We start from the raw sequence: 21959 nt of genomic DNA, 5'->3' as shown, positions 1-21959 counted from the left end.
GTCTAATATTTTTTCCCATGACTGTAGAAATCCCTACAGCCAGGTTTCTATCCAAATGTTTTGCAAAGTCGCCAATAGAAAATGCAAGTGAGTGCACGTTTCCATCCACCACTGTTATGTAATGATTGATGGGTTGCTCATCAAGATAATAGTAGGTGGTGCTGATTTTCCAATCTGAAAACATTGTAACATTTCAGAAGAAGAGGGTGCAACAAGATGTATTTAAAATTGGGCCAGTTGGAGCTTCAGCTGGATAAACAGCTTCTGGCAGATGAAGCAGTTGACTGGTGACCTAATGAAACTTTTTGTTAACTTCATTTAAATTACAAATTTCTCTGGTTTAAAAATGGGAAGAAACATCTTGGATAGTGCATGTATACAACTCAACAAAATATATAACAGATTGTGATTTTTATACATTTTATTGCAGAAGAGTTACATATTATACCTTTAAAAAGTGCACATTTAAAGAAAAGTTTGCCTTGTCGATTTTTTTGTCACAAATACTTTAAGTTTACAACTTCTGTAAGCTATAGGTGTGAAACCCTGTTGCCAAGTGGTTTGTTCCTTGCATACTGCACCTGTGACTAAATATTTTTCACAACTCTTCAACTAAATGGTTTCTCCCCAGTATGGAATCTCATGTGCATCTATAGGTTGCTCTTGCGGGTTAATCTTTTCTCACAAATGCTGCAAGCAAACGGTTTCTCCCCAGTATGGACTCTCATGTGCACCTGCAGACGCTGCTTGTGGCTAAATCTTTTCTCACAAATGCTGCAAGCAAACGGTTTCTCCCCAGTATGGACTATCATGTGCTCCTGCAGACTCGCCTTTTGGCTAAATCTTTTCTCACAAACGCTGCAAGCAAACGGTTTCTCCCCAGTATGGACTCTCATGTGCACCTGCAGATTCCACTTGCGGTTAAACCTTTTCTCACAAACGCTGCAACCAAATGGTTTCTCCCCTGTATGTACTATCATGTGCTCCTGCAGACTCTGCTTTCGGCTAAATCTTTTCTCACAAACGCTGCAACCAAATGGTTTCTCCCCTGTATGGACTATCATGTGCTCCTGCATTTTCTGCTTGCGGCTAAATCTTTTCTCACAAACGCTGCAACCAAATGGTTTCTCCCCTGTATGGACCATCATGTGCTCCTGCATTTTCTGCTTGCGGCTAAATCTTTTCTCACAAACGCTGCAAGCAAACGGTTTCTCCCCAGTATGGACTCTCATGTGCATCTGAAGGTTGCTCGTGCGGGGAAATCTTTTCTCACAAACGCTGCAAGCAAACAGTTTCTCCCCAGTATGGACTCTCATGTGCTCCTGCAGACTCGTCTTGCGGGAAAATCTTTTCTCACAAACGCTGCATCCAAATGGTTTCTCTCTTGTGCTAGCTGCTGCTGCTGATAGATTAATATATGGGTTCGCTGTCCTGGTTCCATCTGATCCTGCACAGTCCTCTCCATCAGCTTCTGTTTCCACGTGTTGAGTGGAGCTGCTGGCTGGAGGCTCTTCCTCCTGACGGGTCCAGAGTTCCTCTGGTTCCTCTTTAATGTTTCGGCTGTCAGGGTTCCCCTGGTCCAGACTAGGGCTCAACACTGGAACACACACACACATGCAGATATTACATACTAACGCTGATATCACTTGTGTCATTACTGAATGAAATAAAACAGCTTGTTCTGTTAAGTTAATTTGAATGGAAATGCCCTTTTATTCATAATTCTAATTCTATTATTAAAACATTTCATTGTTGTTTGTAGACTTTTTATATGTAAACAACAGTTTTAAAAACATACATGGCTAGAAGCAGATTCAGTCTTAGACTCTCATTAACTAAAACTGGCTAAATGGATGGACTAAACTGTAAGAAACTGACTCAGATTCTGACTGAATGCTATAAAATGATTATAAACAACAGTTAAAATGTTAAAACCTGACTGAGCTGCTCCGGTCTGGTCACAGTTTTCTCCATCAGCTTCTGTTTTGATCTGCAGATTAGCTGAGAAATGTGAAAAAACATTTTTCAGGAGAATAAGAAGATATAGATGTTTAAAACAGTAGTATGAAGAAAAACGTGTAAACTGATACAGTGACATTAGCTGAAACTGCAGCTCGTTGTGACTAAAATCCATCAAATTATTCTAAAGAGAGGAAATAACAAGGAAAATGTACAAACCTGATCTTTGTAATTGAGCACCAGGGTTGATAACTTCATCCAGTAGTTCCTTTAAACCAGATGGGTCCTCCTTGATATCTGCTATTTTCTCAAACAGGGCAGTAATGTCTTCAGCTGCCGCGTCCAGCCGCTGTTTCACCAGCAGCCTCAGCATTTCTGCTTTTGACATGAAGCTAAAAACAACAGCAGAAGCCTTTTCTCCAGAAAAAATGGGACTTATAAGTTAACTTATTGGGTCAGCAATGAAAATTTGGGAGAAAACAGCTTCTAACAGTAAATGATGCTGTTGCTAGGTTACAACCTGGACATTCCATTTTCAGTTAGCAAGGATTTTTTTTTATAATTAGTATTTTATGTTACTTTATACTTCTACTCCACTTTAATTTAAAGGCAAATATTCTACTTTTTACCTCACTACATTTAGCTAATATTTTTAAGTTATTTTGCAGATCCAGATTTAACATGAAAAACATGATGAAATCAGGCTAAAGCAATTAGACTAGTATAATTAAAATGAGCCCTACCTTGACAAGAGTAAAATGCTGCTCACATAAATGCTTCAACAATTATAATAATCCAATAATATATTTTATAATATATAAAACAATCTGAGTGGGTCCACTACAACGGCGCATTAGGGCCAAATATGAAAAAAAAGTATCAGATTTATAAGATTAAAGTAGCAAGAGAAAAAAGTAACAGATTTATGAGATTAAAATGGCAAATCTATGAAAAAAAAATGGCAGATTTATGAGATTGAAAGTGGCAAATCTATGAGAAAAAAGTAGCAGATTTACTAAATTAAAAGATTTGCCTCGAAAATTTGCCACCTAATATGCCATTGTAGTCCATTCTGCATAACAAGTACTTTTATTTTTTATACTTTAATAACATTTTGATGCTGATACTATGTACTTTTTTACTAAATGTGCAAATTAGCTAAATATGTCAGATAAATGTAATGTAGTTAAACATTTCCTTCTCAAAGTAGCAGAAAATAGAAATACAAGGACCTGAAATATATACTGATATATATATCTACTGGATATGAGAGTGTGTCTCAGATGCATGACAGCACTTTTATCTGTTCATGCATATTCAACTGAATTTATTTTTTGACGGTGTTACTGAGTAACCCAGTTTACTTCACTGCATCAAAACATCATAAATACTTTACAGTCACCTAGCTGGGGGAATATTGCTCTGGCATGAAAACATTTTTCACCTTCAGTGCATGCTTATTGTTTTAAATAGACAAAAAAAAAGAAAAAAGAAGAAAGAAATGAGATCAGTATACGTATCACAAGAACTAAAAACAGTGGTAGATCTTCTCTTGTGGCTCTGAAGGAGCCTTGTCGAGTCAGAGAAAATAAACCTTTCTTTAACAGAAATCCTGTAATGCAAACTGGAGACATGGTGTCTGGAAAAAAAGAGTCTAATGAAAGATGCTTTTGAGTTGAGAGTAAGTTAGGATATTGTCACTTTACTGGTTTTCTTTGCACTTCTTCTTTCTTTATATCCAACCACAGAAAGTATATTAAATATTATTATTATTTATCATACTGTATTTTTTATACTGTATTCTTATACTTATCATACTAAATAGCACACTTTATACTTTTATAAATTTGCTGTACAGAAAACCTTAAAATATATTCATTCATCGATGTTTGTATCACTACATACAACAACCTATTTAACATGCCATTTTGGCCATGTGTTTACGTCAATTCCAACTCAGTTCCTAAGCAATCGGACATATATTAATATAGAATAACAAAATGAACATATCTATTTAGTCAAATAATCATCTAGTGATATTCTCAACAACTTTAAATGATTCCTTGATCCAAAAAAATTATATTTTGACAACATGATTGTCCTTCTAAGTCGCATGGAAGATATATTGGTTCTCATAGATTTTATATGGCTGCCATCTCCAATCCGCCATCTTGATGAAGTGGCTCCCATCAAAAATTGAAACTTATGGAGATGGAAAGCATGTGGAAAAAATTTTTGTGCTTTGGTCTGACGTGTCCCCATTATTTTTGCTAAGCCACCTGACTATTAGAATCACATGTCCACATACTTTTGGCCATGTATCATAAACTGAGAGCTTCCTCACTAAGAAATTATGCAAGCAAAGGTCTTAAAATGACTCATTACTTTAAAACAACCCAAAATGTTTTGACTCCCGTGCCAGCACTCATCTCCTACGAGTGGGTGTTATTTTTAATTCAATTTGGGAAAAAACCCATTCAATACTTTTGCTCTGAGCATTTAAATTACCATATAACTAGAGTCTGGTCTGTTTGTGGGAGTTAAAATCAACATGATAAAGTGACCTTGAGGTTTAATTCTCCAAAGACTGCTTTATAAAAACATTTAATTCAGTGTTTTGCCAAATTGTTCTTGGAATTTCGTGTTTTACACAATGTCAGAGCAGGTTTTTGCAGACACAACGGTTCGGGAAATTTAAGCCGAGTTCTCAATCAAGTCCAATAAGGTGTCAGCCGGCAGAAAAAAAGATTAGCTTCTGAATTTTATGAGCGTAGGATTGATTGGTAATGTTCTCCTGCATACTGGACGCTGTCAAAATGCTAATGAGGGCACTCGCACCCTGGAAAACCCACCAGCCATCACTTACTGTGCAGAATGAGGGTCGCATGTATGCATGTGCACTCACACACACACACACACACACACACACACACACACACTAATTAACCTGTCATTATCTGCAGCAGAGGAACAGTCACACGAGTAACAGAATTGATTTTCCTCCTCGCCTGTTCGATGAATTTGCCTTTCTAAGTGACGGTCATTTTCTCTGGCTGTCACTTCTCAATTTGTTTGATCATCTCAGGTACAACTGCGGCTCACACACACACACACACACACACACACACACACACAGATTGTTAAGGATAATTTTCTCTCTGAATAAGCATTCATGTGGGGGCTACGGAACAGACAATGAGGAGGATTTCTACATAGAAAAGCACAATGGGATTAACATTAAACCCAGCAGAGAATAAACACTTAAACAATAATTAAAATATGTAAATACAACACTGTCAACTATGGGAACTGTGTTGTGTTGTATTCCACACTTTTTAGTCAGTTTTTTTTTGTAGTTATATATGGTTTTGTATGGGGCTTGTTATGACCAGACTCCCCTTTTGTTGGGTTTTGTTATTCAGTGGGATTTTAGGTAATTGGTTATTTTTAGTCATGTTTTTGCATGAAACCACACTTGTTTGTTCCCTACTACTGATTTATTTTTTTGTCTACATGCTTGGTTTGGTTTTATGTTAATGTATTCAGATTGTGTGTGTGCTTTTGGGATTCGTTTCGACATTTCCATGTTATTAGTTGATATTTTTCTGTGTTGAACATCCCCACTAGACTATGTTAAAATTACCATATCGTCAACTGGGGAGGAAAAAACCTAGAAGAAGAAAAAGTTTATCAGACCGGAGAAGAAAATTCCAGAAAATAAATCCTTCCAATGTTTTGAGTCAGACACATTGTCATGTTTAAATGTTGTGAGCATAAAGCAGACTAAAAATGTACAGTAGACAAAATAAAATTCCCATTACATATTATTTATTATTAGGATGTAATAACATATATATCTAAACAATACCGTAAAACTTTGAAGAACCTGTTCTACCTGGAGCGGGCTGCAGTTTTGGTGAATTTAAGCTACAAAACCTCCTGGCAAGGCGTGATTAAAGACAGTTTAAACAGTAAATAAATGCATGTTAACGGTGGAAGTGAAGTAGTTACGAGGGTGACATGAGCTGCAGAAGTTACGTAAAAAATGTAAGTTATGTAAAAGGTTATTTAATATAGTAATAAGTAGGTCATTAGTCAATACCACCAAAAACAACCCATATGAGCATTTCACAGTTCGCGGTATAGAGCGGATCGTTCTAAAATTAGTGCTAATGTCATTATACATACAATTATGGTTCGTGGTTTTAAATTTTTTTTTTATAAAACAGCTGCAGTTTAGTTGAATTTAGGCTGCAAAACCACTGACCTAGGTTTAAGGCAAAAAGCCTCTAGGTAAGGCGTTATAAAAGTTAACAGTTTAAACAGTAAATAAATATAAATGTACGTAAATGCCGGAAGTGAAGTAGTTACGAGGGTGACATGAGCCATGGAAGTTACGTTAAAAAAATGGAAGTTACGTAAAAAGTAATTTACTTTTGTTTTCACAACAGACACAACATCTAATTTTTTATTTTTTGGAAAATGCATAGTTTTAGTTTAGTTTTTATTAGTTTTAGTGTTAGTTTTAGTTTTTTTGTAATGGGGGATTTGTTGGGTGACAGATTAAAAAAAGTCACAATAAATTTTGTCTTTATTTCCTTTGGTTTATCATCTTAGCCCCTTATTAACTCTTACAGTTCTGGGTGTTTTGAATTTTGGCTGGAGTGTAAACATCCCAGTCACAGTAAACATATTTACCAATGTGTTCCTGCATGTTCACTAACAGAATCCTCTTTAATAGAAACACTGGATTATGTATGAAAAAAGTTGACAAAGACGAAAACAAAGGACATTTTCACTATAATTTTAGTTAGTTTTGTAACCACAAAATACAGTTTCAGTTAGTTATGGTTTGTTTTTTTGTTTCATTTCAGTTAATGAAAATGTTTTTTCAATTCTAGTTTTAGTTATTTCATTAGTTTTTGTTTACTATAATAACCTTGTCAGACAGAATGTCGTGCCAGGTGCTAAAGGGTTGGATGATGCTGTAGTACATGTAGTTTAGTTTGCACTTGAATAATATTCCCTTAAGAGCTCATTGCTGCTTTTGGTTCTGTAACTTCAGCCACTTTAACACTTCCCAGTCTGTCTCTCAGATCCAGAAAAATGAATTTAATGCGCTTCATCCTCTGCATGTCTTATAAATAATGTTCCAGGTCAGAATCCTCGATCTCTGTGAACCTTGCCTCTTTGTGCATTTTTGGGCAACACAGAACTTCCCCCTAATCCTTTCAAATATTTAAGTTTTCAGCTGCCTGACATACTGTAAGAGTGTTCTCTGAAAAATTGATATTGCTTTTATTCACTCCGTTGCACACTGTCACCCAACACTGCCTCCTACAAATAGGAACCATAACTTTTTTCCTTTTTTTTTTCTCCCGGCGTGAGGAGAAAAAAAAGTCTCGTCTGCTGCCAGGCTTAAACAGATGACAGTCTCCAAAGCTATGCCAAGAATCCATGATACATCCTCGAGAGCGCTCACATAATACGGTGGTATGAGAAAGCAGCAGTTCCTCAGGCAAACCTGCCATTTAACTGTGTGAATTTCCAACTTCCTGACGTGAATAAAACATGGGAATGATCAGCCATACAGGGGAGAATTAGGAAACTTTAGAGAGTTACGTTTGATTTTTTAGCATTTCATGAGTTGAAATCATTCATCTTCTCCAATGGGGAGAAGAGTCACTACATTAGGGGTGAAGTTGCACTCAGTTAGTTCAAAAAACTGCTGCAAAAAGTAACTGTTGTGTGCTGGAGCTGGTGGTGCAATATCAAACAGAAAGTCCAATCAAAGCTGCAAGTTTCACACAAACAAGCTGCTGGAGAATTTGTAGGATTCCTCACATCTTTAGCACTGGTAACACTAAAGAAAATGAAAACAATATGGAAATGTGAATAGAGTTTTGGAGAGTGTTTTATGTTTTTGTTGTGTGGGAAGAGTTTATGTAGCGAGTCACTGAACCACCGCGGGTCTCCCAGGTGCATTTTATTCTGCCTCTGTGCATGAGTAAAATCTAATTATTGATCCCTTTCTGTGATCCATCTGCACAAGACTTTAGCTCTGAGCGCCGACAGTAATGATGACAAACATTTGAGGGAGGCTGCACAAGCGGGACAGCTGCAGACATATGAAACTGAAATAAAATGTTAAAATAAATAATAAAATGTTTTGCGGTTGTTGTTTTTAAGCAAATCGTTACCCTGTTTAAATAATCGCCTAACTCATTATTTCAAGTTTTGCAGGAAATACAAAAAACTTCACCAAAAGTGTAACATATGACATTTATTGATCATTTCACTCAAAAAGGATGTAACAAAGGATGGCTATTGGCATAATAATAACACTGTGTGTAAATTATGTAACTTAAGAGAAATAAATGACTTGGGCAATTTTTTGAACATGCCTTTGTGACTTAAGCAAGATATGGTAACAGTTTATTTTGAAGGTATTTACATAAGAGTGACACAAGCCTGTGAGAAACATGACATGACAAGTATCATGAGCATTAATGTTACTTCAAAGTGTCATTAATGTTCATGACACATCCCATGTCATGTTTATGACACGCTTATGTCACTCTTATGTAGACACCTTCAAAATAAAGTTGCTTAAGTCACAAAGGCATGTTCAAAAAATTGCCTAAATCCGCTTATGTCACACACTTGACATAGGCCATTATCTAAAAGGGGTAAAATCACATGATCTGATCAACTGAGGATGTAGGTGATTTTACCATGAGGTAATGAGGAGATGATTTAGGCAAAAAAAAAACAATTTTGACAAAAAATGACTTGGGCGATCTGGAACTTAAACTATCAAAAGTCACTAGTTGTGCAGAATGGTTCCAATTTCAGTGTTATATTGGTATAGAACATAGGTTCTCAAAGTGCGGCCTGCAAGCCAATGGCGGTCCGCAGAAACATTTCTGGCGGCCTGCAGTGAATACAGTTGTTAGTTTTTAGGCCAAATTTACATTGCTTTGAAAGGATGAATCTCTTTTTCGTGGTCTTCGGCGCCATCTATGAGGATGAGCTGTAATTACAGGTGTGGTTTAGACTTCATCTGATCTCACTCCCAGAGGACAATGGTGCAATGTTTTTTTTCCACCACTTGGATGCTGACTGAGGCTGTATCCTAATGTCAAGGATATGTCCTTGGTAGGATCCTTTCTTCAGAGTCGAGGCCAGAATCCTTCTTCTCACTGGTATAATGCACAAATGGAACAGCCTTCAGTGTGCAGGTGTGCGTCATTGCATCATTGGACAGTCCTACTTAAATTCAGCGGAGCTTATTAACATAATTTACAATCTACGAGAGTTTGCAAGACAAAATGTGACGACGTTCAACCACTGTAGTCCCATTTAGCCACTTAATAGCATTCCCCTTTTCGAGGACATGTAAAAACTTCAAAATTCGCAAGTGGGGGTGTTAACAAACGTATTTATGTCATACAACAAAACGCGAACATCTCTTAGGGCGCTTTCACAACCCAAGTCTGTTTGGTTAGTCCAAATCAGAGTGAAATTGATACATTTGGTTCGTTTTGCCCATAATCCACTGCGTTTTGGGTCATTTCCTTTAATTGGGTCGGATTCTGGTCGTTCACAGTGGAATCGAACCGCACCAGGGTCCGTTTGGAAACAGACTGAGACCCTCTCTGCAAGTGGTCTGGGACTGGTTGTTTTGTTTCGCACCAGAGTACGATTGGATTGTTCACATGCAACCAAACAAACCGTAACAAGGATTTGACCACCACACTTTGGGTTGTGAAAGCGCCCTTAAGCTTGTGTTAACCACAGACCTTTTTTCAGACATATAACCACCAACCCATTTAAAATCCTCGTTGAGTTTGAGAGGAGACCCCAGGGCACCAACATGCTTACTTACTCCTGGTTTAAGAACTCCTTGCTGCGGCGCCCTATACACAGAACTTTTATGTACAAAAAGCTAATGTGCATAAGAGCATGACATCAGGTAATAAGCAGAATGGCTATCAAAAACATTCTGCAAACACTAGAAAATAATAAATGTTGCATCATGACGTAACCTGAAAATTAAGGGGAAATAGTCCATACTTTTTTAGTGTATATACTTGAAATAAAAAGCTGTTCTGTGGCCGTTAAAGTAAAGAAGCCATCATTAAGTGTGAGCAGAGACGGCTGTTTGTGGCAGTGCAGTCCATGATGAGTCTGCTGCCACTGCTGCCTGTGAGGAATAGAGGTGTTTTGCTGCAGCAAAGCCGGCTGCAATTGGTCCCTGGGGAGTGTTAATTACCTCCCTGACACTATATCAATAAATATTTGAGGAGAGAAGAGGTTCCTGAGGGTAAACAAAGAAAGCCTGTTTTTTTCCAGCGAGTTCACTCAACCATGAAATGTGGGACTTGGATAAATAAAGCTACAAGAAATAACCTTTTTTATCATTTAGTGGAGTCCATTTCTCCTGTAAAAAAAGAGGTTATCCGTGTTTTTCCAAGCAGTAAATGTCAAGTGTTTCTCTACAAATTGATGTTTAAAAGCTGGGGGAGAAAAAAGCTCCATAATCAAATCAAATAAAGACCACTGGAGTCCTTGTGGTTCAGATTCAGAGCGTTTGCTTTAATAGTTCACCAAAAACAGCTGCTGCTTGCGTCGTTCCACCTGACACAAACAGGAAACTACAACAGGAACTTCACGGCATTTTTACAAACACACGGGCACAGAAATGACAAGCCTTTCCTTTCTACGCTTCTCTAGTCGTCACTCTTTAAGTTTCTGTAAAAAAATCTTGTACAGGGCTGCAGAAAAGGGACAGAAAAGGTTGAATTATGGCACTGTATGTTAAAGATCAGGCAGTTTAACAATATTCTGTCCTATCCTGAATGTTTAATACAACAGGGAAAAATATGGAAAAGCAATAACCCAAACTGTTGTGTATGTCCTTGGTTCTGTGCACGACAGCATTTTACAGTGTTTGACGGGAATTTACCGCCTTCGGATCAATAATCTCATACATCAGCTGCATACAGACACTGTAAGGGTGAAAACACTAACAAACGAGGTGCATTTGTTTCTCCATCCCCCCGTGACATCACGTGCCTCATTCATGATGGATTGGCAATGGGAAAGTAGTAAAGACAGGTTCATTTATCATGTATGGAGTGAACCCGGTGTGGGGATAATCACCGCAAGGATGTTAGTGCTGTTGATACTGCTTTGTGTTTGTATGTCCTGCTAGAAAACTCAAATTCTGGCTCCAATTCTCTTCGATGGTCCTATTTAACATTATATTTTGTTTAGATTGAAATAATCGGATAAGGGACACACTGGATAGAAGCAACACATTTTTTCCAAATGGTCTCCATCTCCATAAGTTTAAATTTTTGACGGGAGCCACTTCATCAAGATTGCAGATCAGAGATGGCAGCCATATGAAGTCTATGAGAACCACTATATCTTCCAAGCCACTTAGAAGATCAATCTTGGTGTCAAAATATACATTTTCTCGGTCAAGGAATCATTCAAAGCTATTGAGATTATCACTAGATGATTATTTGATCAAATAGATATGTTCGTTTTGTTATTTCATATAAATATATGTCCGACTGCTAAGGACCTGAGTTGGAAATTACGTAAATGCATCTTTATATAGACTTTATATGGCTGCCATCTCCGATCCGGGACTAAGCCGTTTGACTAAAATGACGCTTACAAAATATAGTTTCTGCAATGTTTTGGTTACATTTTTGACACCTTGTGAACCTGCCCAAAAGGCAATATCGAAGGTTTTTGTCAGAAATCTTCTAGCAACCGAATCTGGTGCTTGTGAGCTGGAAAAAATCCATGAAAAAAATCAAGGTGACAAACATGAAAGGTGGTTTTTGTGTGAGATTAGATACATTTCACTTTCTGCAGGATTGTTTCTTAATAATCAATGATCATTTCAGTGTAAAAATGTGGTTAAAACAACAGTGATGAAGAGGTGAATGAATATGAAGCCAATAAGACAATATTTGCTCAACAGAAACTAATCATGCTTTGTGCCCAAAGTGAGGAAATTCCAGTCTAAAAATGTACAAACATGAGCTCAGGACCCCCCAAAAACTGGCTGATTAGACGGATAATTCATGTCCCAATTAATCTCTTAAAATCTTTTCACTTACTTTCATACTTAGTGGTATCTAGCTATGAAGATAGTGCTGATTTAATATAAGTATATAACAGACAAATTGAGTTTCAGCACAATTCAAAAGCAAACTCTCTTTTCAGAAAAGGACCCCTGTTACTCTCTATAGAAACCACATTGAATAGCTGGAATTTTCAGTGGTTTCACACAGAAATGGGGACATTTCTCTGGAAAGAGATGTTGCTGTAAGAAATCGTAAATGTAAGTGTTCAATGTTTTGACCACTGAAAATCCCATTCAGCACCACTGTATTGTGTTGAAGGAACCTCAGCCGATTACAAGGACACTTTGATTCCTTCTTCTTTTCTCTGATTCAGTGCAAAAATTGTGACCGTAGATTCCAGCAAGACGAAAGATTTCCTCGTGGTACTTTCTAATAAAGCATACAATACAAATGGTTTGTTTAAGGGAATGCTATAAATTGCTATTAAAGGCCAAATACATTGGCTTCTCAACAGCTAAGTCTACATCAGATGTGCAGAATAAACTCCTGTGGATGCCACATTAGTCAAGATCCTAAAGTAACCTGCAAGGTAAAATTGCTGTTTTTTGTCAATGGAGTCTGGTGGCTCTGAATAAAGCATAGAGAACAGCTTCAGTTCCCAGTCAGAAAGGGCTGTCTGATGGCAAGGTAAAATAGTTTTAACCTTCCATACACATAAACTCATACAGATTCTTAAGTGGCTAAAATATGTTTTACTGTGGCCCCAATCCACAGCAGCACCCATAACTCTCTTCAAAGGCACCAGACTCCATTGACATAAACAGTAATTTGTACCTCACAGAACACAGGAGCCATTGGCCCACTATTGGCTCCATCTATTGGTTTGTTGGGGTTATTGTGTGACTTTTGGTCTAAAGTGGCGTCCACAGCAGCACACTGCTTGGGTTCAATGCCAGTACTCTGCTTCTCCAAACTGGAAACTGCCACCAGTAATACGCACTGGCTATGGATAAGAATATACATGTAGAACTGTCATCATCCAGACAGATTTATCCTTTATTTATTTTCTCGAGATTTCTTTATATAAGACACCTTTAATGATTTATAGATCAGTAATAAAACATTTATGACAAATTGTGTACCTAAAAGTTACCTTTAAATGGTTTATTACTGATTTATAAAGCATTAAGTAACAATAAAGCCATCGTATCCAACTCCAGTACAGTTCACAGTATGCCCTATTAAGAAACCAAGATTTTCCCCAAAAAATGATTGATGCACTTTTTAACTTTTGCTGAGATTTCCTTTATCTCAGAGTTATCTCAGTTGGTGCCAGAAAACCACTTCAACCTTAAAGTACTGAGAGACTTTTTTAGAGCCCACAGAGTGCTCAGAGCTAAAAATATTAAAACTTTCAGCGAAGCAGCGCCGCACTTCAAAAGGACTTTCAGTATAGTCTCATAGCAACAGCAGGAGCTGCAACCGGCAAGCATGTCCCACATGGACCGGTTCAGTCGAACTTCACTGCATCTGCAAAGCAAATAGTTGCCCTATTGTAGCCCGGACGCTTTCATAACGGAATATTCCTGCTCAGGAAGCCTTAAGCTGCAAAATGGCTGAAATATGTTTTTGATTTATTCCATTCCAAGTTTGATTTAGATGTCCGTTGAAGAAATCTTGGACCTTGTTTAGGTGAAAAGCAATGAAATCATGGTGACATATGATTGAAATGCCAAATAAAAAAATGAAAATAAACAGAAGTTATGCTTATTTTTAAAGAAAAACTCTTAGAAGGTACGATGGTAAATCATACTGATATGAGAATTCAAAATAGATACAACAAGCTCTTTTTAATTACATTTTTTAAGGAAAAAAGTCACATCTTTTTACCTTTCATTTATATTTTAGATGGACTAAATAAATGTAAGAATTATTTTTTAAGTGAACAAGTGAATAAATGTATTTATATATAACATTTTGGTACAGTATATAATTCTTTCTATACCAAACACTTTCTTTCCGTACGTTGTGTCACTGGTGTGTCATGCCAACTCTGAGTGCCCTGAAGTGTACTGAATAACGTGAGAGAGAGAGAGCTCCCTAATCTCAAATCTTAACACTAACCAAGTAAAATATGTCAACAAAATAACAAAGTTATCAGAAAAAAAGACAAGGAAATTACAATCATTCTGTACACGACTGACGAGGCTGCTGTACAAAAGAGTTCACCCTGTTTTGTGTGTACTGTACACTCCATTGCTTTTAACGATACAGTAAACAGACAAATAGCTCGCCTCAACATATAAAAGTGAAAAAAAGAGAAGCACCCTCTCTGCGGATGCGAGAGATATTCAAAAGCAGATAAATCGGTACAGCCGTCATTAACTGGAACCCTGCAGCGCCCGCCCACTCCTGACCCGCTACTGACCCATTACTCACACACATAAAACACACGTTGAGCCCATATCCACCGTTTTTTCTAAATCAAGGGGAGGTATTAAGATGAAGGGAGTCAATGTTGTGTGAGCTGCCGGTGAAGGCCTGGTCAAAGCTGGAGAGTTCGTCTTTAAAGGACGATGGTGGTCTGCAGGTCAATGGACAGTTCACTAAGCATCTGTTTGGAAAAACATATGCAAAAAAAAAAAAAAACACAACCTAGGAACAAGAATGTTGCCTTGAATGCCCAATTTTCCATTATTATTTTATTTACAGAAATAGTTTGACATTGTGCTTATCGGCTTTCTTGCCAGGAGATCGGTACCACTAGGCGATTAGCTTGTGTAGCATGAGAAAAGCTAAACTGGCTCAATTAAAATGCACCAATCAACATCTCTTAAACTCCCAATTTACAACACATTTTACCCTGTTTTATAATCCTTAAAATCAAACAGTAGAGAAACTAGTTGTGTTTTGATAAGGAGTAATGTGCTGTAGCCAACTTACGTAGCATGTAGCTAACGGTAAAATCGTCCAGTGGCAGCTGGCCTTGATCGCTCTCTAAAAACACACCTACAATCGCAGCTTAATCTCCCAAATTACTACATGTTTTTATTGTTTAATTTAAGATGCCTTTTCATGAAGTTGTATGCTGTAACTAACTCGCATAGCATGTAGCTAACGGTAAAACCGTCCGATTGCAGCTGATCTTGATCTTTTCAAAGTTAAAAAAGAAAAAAACGCACACCTGCAAACAGCCTAAACTCACAAACACACTACAACATGTTTTTTTCTTGTTTAAGTTTTCATGAAACCTCAAGTACTGTAGCTAACTCACGTAGCATGTTGCTAACGGTAAAAGCGTCTGGTAGCAGCTAGCCTTGATCTCTTTAAAGTAAAAAACACACCTTCAAACACAGCTTAAACTCACAAATTACTACGTTTTCCTTGTTTAATTTCGGTTGCATTTTCATGAAGACCTACGTGCTATAGCCTATAACTAACTCACGTAGTTAACTGTAAACAACCTGGAAGCAGATTTCAACAGACCAACAAACAGCTTAAGCTCACAAACTAATGCATCATGTATTATCTTCTTTGTTTAGTCTGTACAAACCATTAAAAGGTTAAGTTGTGGTTTTAAGGAGAGCTGCATGCTCTCATACCGTGTAAGTACCAGAAAAAACACCTACAGACATATCTTAAGCTTACAAATGACTTTAACATGTTTTTATCTTGTCTCTTTATGTGTACAGACCTTTAAAGTGTTAAGTCACTAGCCTTTAAACTACCTGGAGGCAAGTTTAAACAGCTAGCTTTAAACAAAACACTGAAAAATTAAGCTAAAGCTCACAAATTACTGCAGTGTTTTTTTGTGAAGACGTACGTACTGTAATTTTTCCTCCGAGGTAAAAAAAAACAAAACTCCCCACTGTGGAGTTTTGTGCTGTAACGTATACGTATGATGTACTGCTTAGCACCTAGCACAACATTACATTTCTGTTTGTGTACAGATTAAACAAACAAGACAGAAAGTGTTAAAGTGACGCCTTGATAATTTGTGAAAACCAGCTCTTTTCTCCTGCTTCCAGTTTAAGCTAACTGCCTAATGCTAAGAGCTAATGCACATGGACATTAGAGTGGTACCAATCTTCCTGAATCTGAATAACTTTCCCAAAATGCCAAACTATTCCTTTAAAATTGTTATTCTGTCATCCAGTTCTAAATACAGTATTTTTTTAGCAATTTCTTGCCAACCTTGGCAGCAACTAGTGATCATTTTCATTACAAATGAATCAATTAGTTCTTCCAATTCAGTAAAGAAGTTGAGGGAAAATCGTGACCATGGTAAGTTTTGATCGCTCAAGTGATATCTTCAAAGTATGTGGTCTGACTAACAGTGCAAAACCCAGTGATATAAACAGAAAAAAACCCTGCAAAAACAAGCTGAAAACAACATTTCTTGCCTGATAAATGTCATAAACAATGAATAACATATTTACCAACCAATCTTTTCATTGCCTAGTCATTAAAGACTTAACAAAAACAACTTACTAACCCGTGTTTTTAGTTTAGGCCTGTGATATGCAAGCATGAATGAACAATACAATCCATGTTTTTGACAACAATCCCTTTACTAACTACAACTACATGGAGCCATCACAGCAACAGTTTGTTCTGAACAGGAACAGGTTGTATGAAAGGGGGAGAAAAAACACAAAGAAGAAAAGCTGTGTTGATTTTTTTGTTTCCCAGATGATTCAGACAGGGCCAGACGTGGATGCTGCACAGTTAATTCCTGCAGCATCAGAGGACGGAGAGCAGCCAAGTCCAAACTCTTTGTACTGCAGCACCAGCTGGAGACACCGCACTTGGAACCTACACTCAGCTAAACAACACTATGATAACTGATGTACTTCTACAAACCACAGACTAAACAGGCAATCCAACGGCTGTGAGCGTGAGTGAGTGTCAGATCGGCCCCTAGCCAAACACGTATCAGCTGGCCAAAAACAAATCAGCTGGCCAAAAAACATTTCTGGAGTAATTCCCAAAGCGTTCTTTCAGAAAGAATGGAAGGACGGGAAAAGGACGGGAGTTTCAGGGCCAGCGAGAGGAAAATGAAGGTTTGTATTTCCATTTTATTATCAGTCTCCCAAATTAAAAAAGAGAGAAAAAAAAGAGATACAATGGCAGACCCTTCGGGATCTCCTCCCTGCCCTCTTCTTCCGTTTCTCCTTATGTTGCTCTGTAGTTTCCTCTGATACCCATGATGTGAGTTTAGTCCCCTCTCCTCAGCAGAGTCCCGTCCTAGAGGAGAGGCAGGGCTAGCGGGGGGAATCCAGGGGGGTCCGCGGCAGTCCAAACAGCCTCCCCCCAGCCCTCAGCCGCAGGAGATGACAGTGAAGCGTTTAGAGATGCAGGACATGTTGTGCAGCACGATGCCCAGGAGGAAGAGCAGCACGCACGCCACCAGGATCACCGTGCACACGCCGGACCACGTGGAGCCCTTCCCTCCTCCTCCCACCGGCCCGGTGACTCTCCTCTCGCCCTCCGCTCCCTCCAGCCCCATCCCCACTCCTTCCAGCCCCATAGCCAGGCCCAGAGGCTGCTGCTCGGGCACCGTCACCACGGTGACGCCCTTCTGCTGGCCGCCGGGCAGGAAGCGACACCCCAGCTCGCCCGGCAGGCCCAGAGCCCGCTCTTTTGCGACGGGCAGTGGCAGCATGTAGCAACCGTTGCTGGGGAGACGGATGAACACGGGCGTGTGCTCCGAGGCGTGGGGGATGGCGATGACGGTGATGATGTCCGGGTCATCTGGGAGCTGGGAGACGGACAGGCCCGGCGGGAGCTTGGTGACGCCGCGGCACCAGGGACAACGAATCTCCTTCTGGCTGCTGCGCATCTGGGTCAAACACACCGAGCAGCACGTGTGTCTGCAATCCAGGAGTTTGGGCCGCCGGCGGGGGCTGTAGTAGTTAAAGCAGATCTGGCACTCCAGTATGGAATCTTGGGAAAGAGTCTCCATTTTTTTTTTTAGATCGATAGGTGGTCCCTTTTTGTATTCACTGGCAGACGACAGCTGTTATTTTAGAGAAGGTACATCAAACAGGTCTGTTCGAAAAAAAGATACACAAATCCAGGTGCCAGGTGTTAAGAAAGCACGCGGTCCTCCACCGTCCACGAGTTCACAGTGACGTCACAGCTCGGTGGTGGCAACATGGTCATCCATCTGCAACAGAGGAGGGAAAGCATTGTTGAGAGAATGGAAGTACCTTGGCAAGAAAGGGCAACAAAAACGTGTTTTACTTTGGCAGGAAGTTGATATTTTACAGATCCATAGAATTAGTCGTAACATGCACAGTGATTGTTCTTCTGGTAATTTATATTTGTAAGACAGGAATCAACCGGACAACAAGTTGTTGAGTAAAATCAGTGTTAAGCAGCAGCCTTCTTAGCCAGATATTTAGCCAGCAAATCACCCAGAAAGCCGTCTATCTCGAATCATGAATTTCACATCTGATCAGAAAATCAGGCTTCTGAAAATGAGGTGCAATAAGTTTAATCAAAAGAAAATTGGTGCAAGTTTCAGGACTACTGCAGTTTTCAGGTTTACTGCAGCAGAATTCTGGCACTAAATATGAGTAACTATTATTTTCCCTGATTGCAAATTGATTGCAATTCCCTGATTGGAAGGTTTTTCCACCTCTCAAATTAAGAAACGCATTGCTAACAGACTGGACATTACCGTGATCGTCAGTTTAGTGGTGGGGATGCTGAAGTCATGCAATAGTTGTGTAGTTCATATGTAACCTATCATTGGCTTTTTATTCTTGGCTAGTGCATTCACGCTAAGAAAAAAACCCATCATGACATTGGTGTTCATTTGTGTAGATTGTCTTAAACAAAGAACATCAAAACCTGTCATCACTCTAAGATATAATAATGTAAGTCTCTCACGATCAGAAAAGAACACAAACACTTTCTGCAGAAAGACGTAAACTAAATCTGAAAGGACTGAATAGAAAATGTGATTCTACATTTGTCACAGTTTTTTATTGTAAGCATTTGCAGCAAAATCAGTTGCACAAGTCCATGAATCAAGGCTCGGCAGCCTCCCCAGCATTTGAAAATATTCTGCAATAATGAGACGTATGCATGATTTGTATTCAAAGAGCTAAAACCTGCAAACATGCGGGTCCTTTAACACTTTAATATGATGCAAAACATCCCCAACAACTTTACAGACCCCCGATTTCACAGCAGGGAGCTAGAAACGACTCTAATTAGTGGAGCTTCAGTGCTAAAACAATGCATCATGATTGATAGACTCGTTCATTATTATGTGCAGCACACATCATACATATCAGCTGGCAGCTGACTGCAGCAGGGGCCAGTTCATGAGACCCTTGGCCTCAGTATCTGTGTTAAGTATGGCTAATTCTTTTAACTGTCCCCTTCAGGCTGCAGACTCCATAAACAATTTCTTCCTCCTACTCCTCTTGCATAATCACGTCTACCATGTTAATCCATGCGGAAGCCGTGATAGTTTTCTTTTACAGATGATTAAACCCTGTCAAAATAGCACCAAGGAAACAATGAATACCAAACAGGGCCCTGCCGACTTCTCCTTTTATTTTTCGCCCAAATTGTCAAGTGTGAAAACTGCTGAGGAGGGAAGATGACTAGATTTCTCCCTCTTTCTCTCCTGGCTGCCATCTCAACGGAGCCGGTGTCCCTCCAGGCACACTGTGGGTAGACAGCTCGAGTCAAGAGTGAGACAGATGGAGGGTGAGAGATGGAGAGAAAAGTGGCGATAGAAATGGAAGAAGGTGACCACTGATTGCCCCTGCAACACCGTACATCTCAGTCCTTTATCAAAAACAAGATCTCAGGCAATTAAAGTCGTCACGGCGCCCTGTGGGGACACCGACGTGGCAATGACAGATAAGACTGTGCTCACACCAGGCACGCTCGGAGCAGTTTATCCAGTCTGGGGTCCTTTAGTTTGCTTCATTTTAGACAAGAAAGGGTGATCAAATTCAACCTTGGGCGGTGGTAAATAACTGCAACGGGACAAGGGTTTCAGGGTGTTTTATCAAACTGACATCCAACACAGAATCTGCTGATCAAAACCCAAATCCTTTTGAAAGCATCTTATTGATCGATCGGTCAATATCTAGGTCCAGGGCATCTTTTCAGCGTACTAAACAAGGTAGGAAAGATGCCTTTGTCCGTAGCCACGTCCTCCAGGGGGACGGCATCCCCAAACCACATGGGATATATAGTCCCTGCTGGGTATTCCAGGTCTGCCCGAAGGTTTCCTCCAGGTTTCCTGCACCAGAAAACATCCAGGAGGCTTCCTGATCAGGTGCAACAAACTGCTTTCAGAGGAAAGAAGCAGCAGAGTGCCAACTCTTTGAAAAAAGTTACTGATACTCAGATCAGATCCTCCAGATACTGACGTCATTAACCCTCCTGTTATATTGCAGGTCAAATTGAGCCATTTCGAAGTATATATAAAAAAAAAATTAAAGTATTTTTTCGGGATGAAACTTCTTCTGCTTGGCTTAATAGGTGTCATCAACATTTAAAACATATTTGCATGTTTATTTTACATAGATACTGTTCAATGGTCAATATGACCCTGAACAGAAGAAATTACTTGTGTTAATTTATTAAGTCACTCCATAAAAGAAAAAAATTAAATGTAAAATTCAATTTTCAATAACTCAATGCCATGTAAAACCATTGTACTTAAAATTGCCCTCATTAAACCATGATCTGTGAGAGTTGAGAACACCATTGCACTCAATATTGATTGAGATGGTTAGTAATGGAGTTTTTGGTTTCTGACACTTTTGGATAATTAAATATGCCCCGGGTCAAACTGACCCACGGACATTATTGCTGACCCTGAGAAAGGAACATAACCTCTCTGTGGTGGTCGGCGTCACCTGCTGCAGCCTCATATACGTCTCCTTGCTTTGCCCTCCTGCAGCAGCACCAGCAGCCCTCCCCGGGGCAGAACATTCCCTCTGCAGCCGGGTCCTGAGGCCAGATCCTCTCCGCCCCTCCCTGCTTCCTCACTCTGCACTCCCCTGCTGACCTAGTTTCTCTGTTACACCGTTACCGAGTCAAAGTCGAGGAAAAAGTGCAGAGAAATCCTGGCAGTTTCACGGAGAAGCGAGGAGAAAGGAATACGAGCACACAGGAGAGGGGAGCGGAGAAAGAGAGCTGCCCTTGAGGGGGCGAGACAGCCCTGGGTATTACTGAATCCTTTTCCCAAAGATAAGGATTAGCTTTGATCTGACATAAATGCTTTGTGGCTCAATATTCCCATACACCCAGTCGCTCTCTCTCTTACCTTCCTTCTTCCCTTTTTCCCTTCTGACTCAAAAGCTTTTCCTCTCCTGCTTTACATCAATTCTTCATACTTTTCACCAGTTTTTTTTCCGTATTTCCCTTCCTCCCCACTCAATCATTTCCTTTCCACCACTACATTTTCACTCAATTTCTACACAGAACAAAGCTGCACAAGAAAAAATGGTAAGAAAAATGGAAACAGTGATCACAAGAGGCAGCATTTACAATGCATTGTGTTATTTTTGCGCAATGCAAAATCAAGGAATTACGTTTTATAGTGAGCAAATTAAAGATTTTATTCAAAATGAGCAGCATTTACATGCAAACTTATGATGTTAAAAGGAGAAAAAAGGCTTGTTATGCAAGAAAAAATGGTGCATGACTAATGCAATATTCAGCTGCAAGGTTGCAAATCAGAATTATTTTCATTACTGATTAATCTGTTGATTATTTTCTTAGATAATTGATTGATTAGCTGAAGTTTACATATACAAATTGTTTATTTCTTTATTTTAATGTGATAAAAGACTTCAGCTTATATTCTATTTTGAAATAATGGTATTAATTATCAAAATAGTTGCTGCTAAT

General features: G+C 39.1%; 2 protein-coding genes across 2 annotated transcripts in view; both read right to left on the bottom strand.

Moving 5' to 3' along the window:
• Window positions 1-413: 413 nt before the first annotated feature.
• LOC131961651 (zinc finger protein OZF-like) lies at window positions 414-2428 on the bottom strand. The gene is made up of 3 exons (XM_059326488.1): window positions 2179-2428; window positions 1936-2001; window positions 414-1597 (listed from the first exon to the last, which is right to left on the bottom strand). Exons 1-3 carry the CDS (start codon window positions 2345-2347, stop codon window positions 651-653), a joined length of 1182 nt encoding a protein of 393 aa, XP_059182471.1. The 5' UTR covers window positions 2348-2428; the 3' UTR covers window positions 414-650.
• Window positions 2429-10536: 8108 nt separating this feature from the next.
• The window catches only part of rnf152 (ring finger protein 152), a 73080-nt gene continuing 61657 nt past the window's right edge, over window positions 10537-21959 (bottom strand). Inside the window, exon 3 of the mRNA XM_059326692.1 lies at window positions 10537-18237. Within this exon, the coding sequence (XP_059182675.1) occupies window positions 17389-18033 (645 nt within the window). The 5' untranslated portion in view covers window positions 18034-18237 and the 3' untranslated portion in view covers window positions 10537-17388. The remainder of the gene's footprint in view (window positions 18238-21959) is intronic.

Source organism: Centropristis striata, chromosome 23 (genome assembly GCF_030273125.1).
Source record: "Centropristis striata isolate RG_2023a ecotype Rhode Island chromosome 23, C.striata_1.0, whole genome shotgun sequence".
NCBI classification, from domain to species: domain Eukaryota; kingdom Metazoa; phylum Chordata; class Actinopteri; order Perciformes; family Serranidae; genus Centropristis; species Centropristis striata.
The sequence above is the reverse complement of the archived record's forward strand: the minus strand, read 5'-3'. Positions and strand labels throughout refer to the sequence as shown.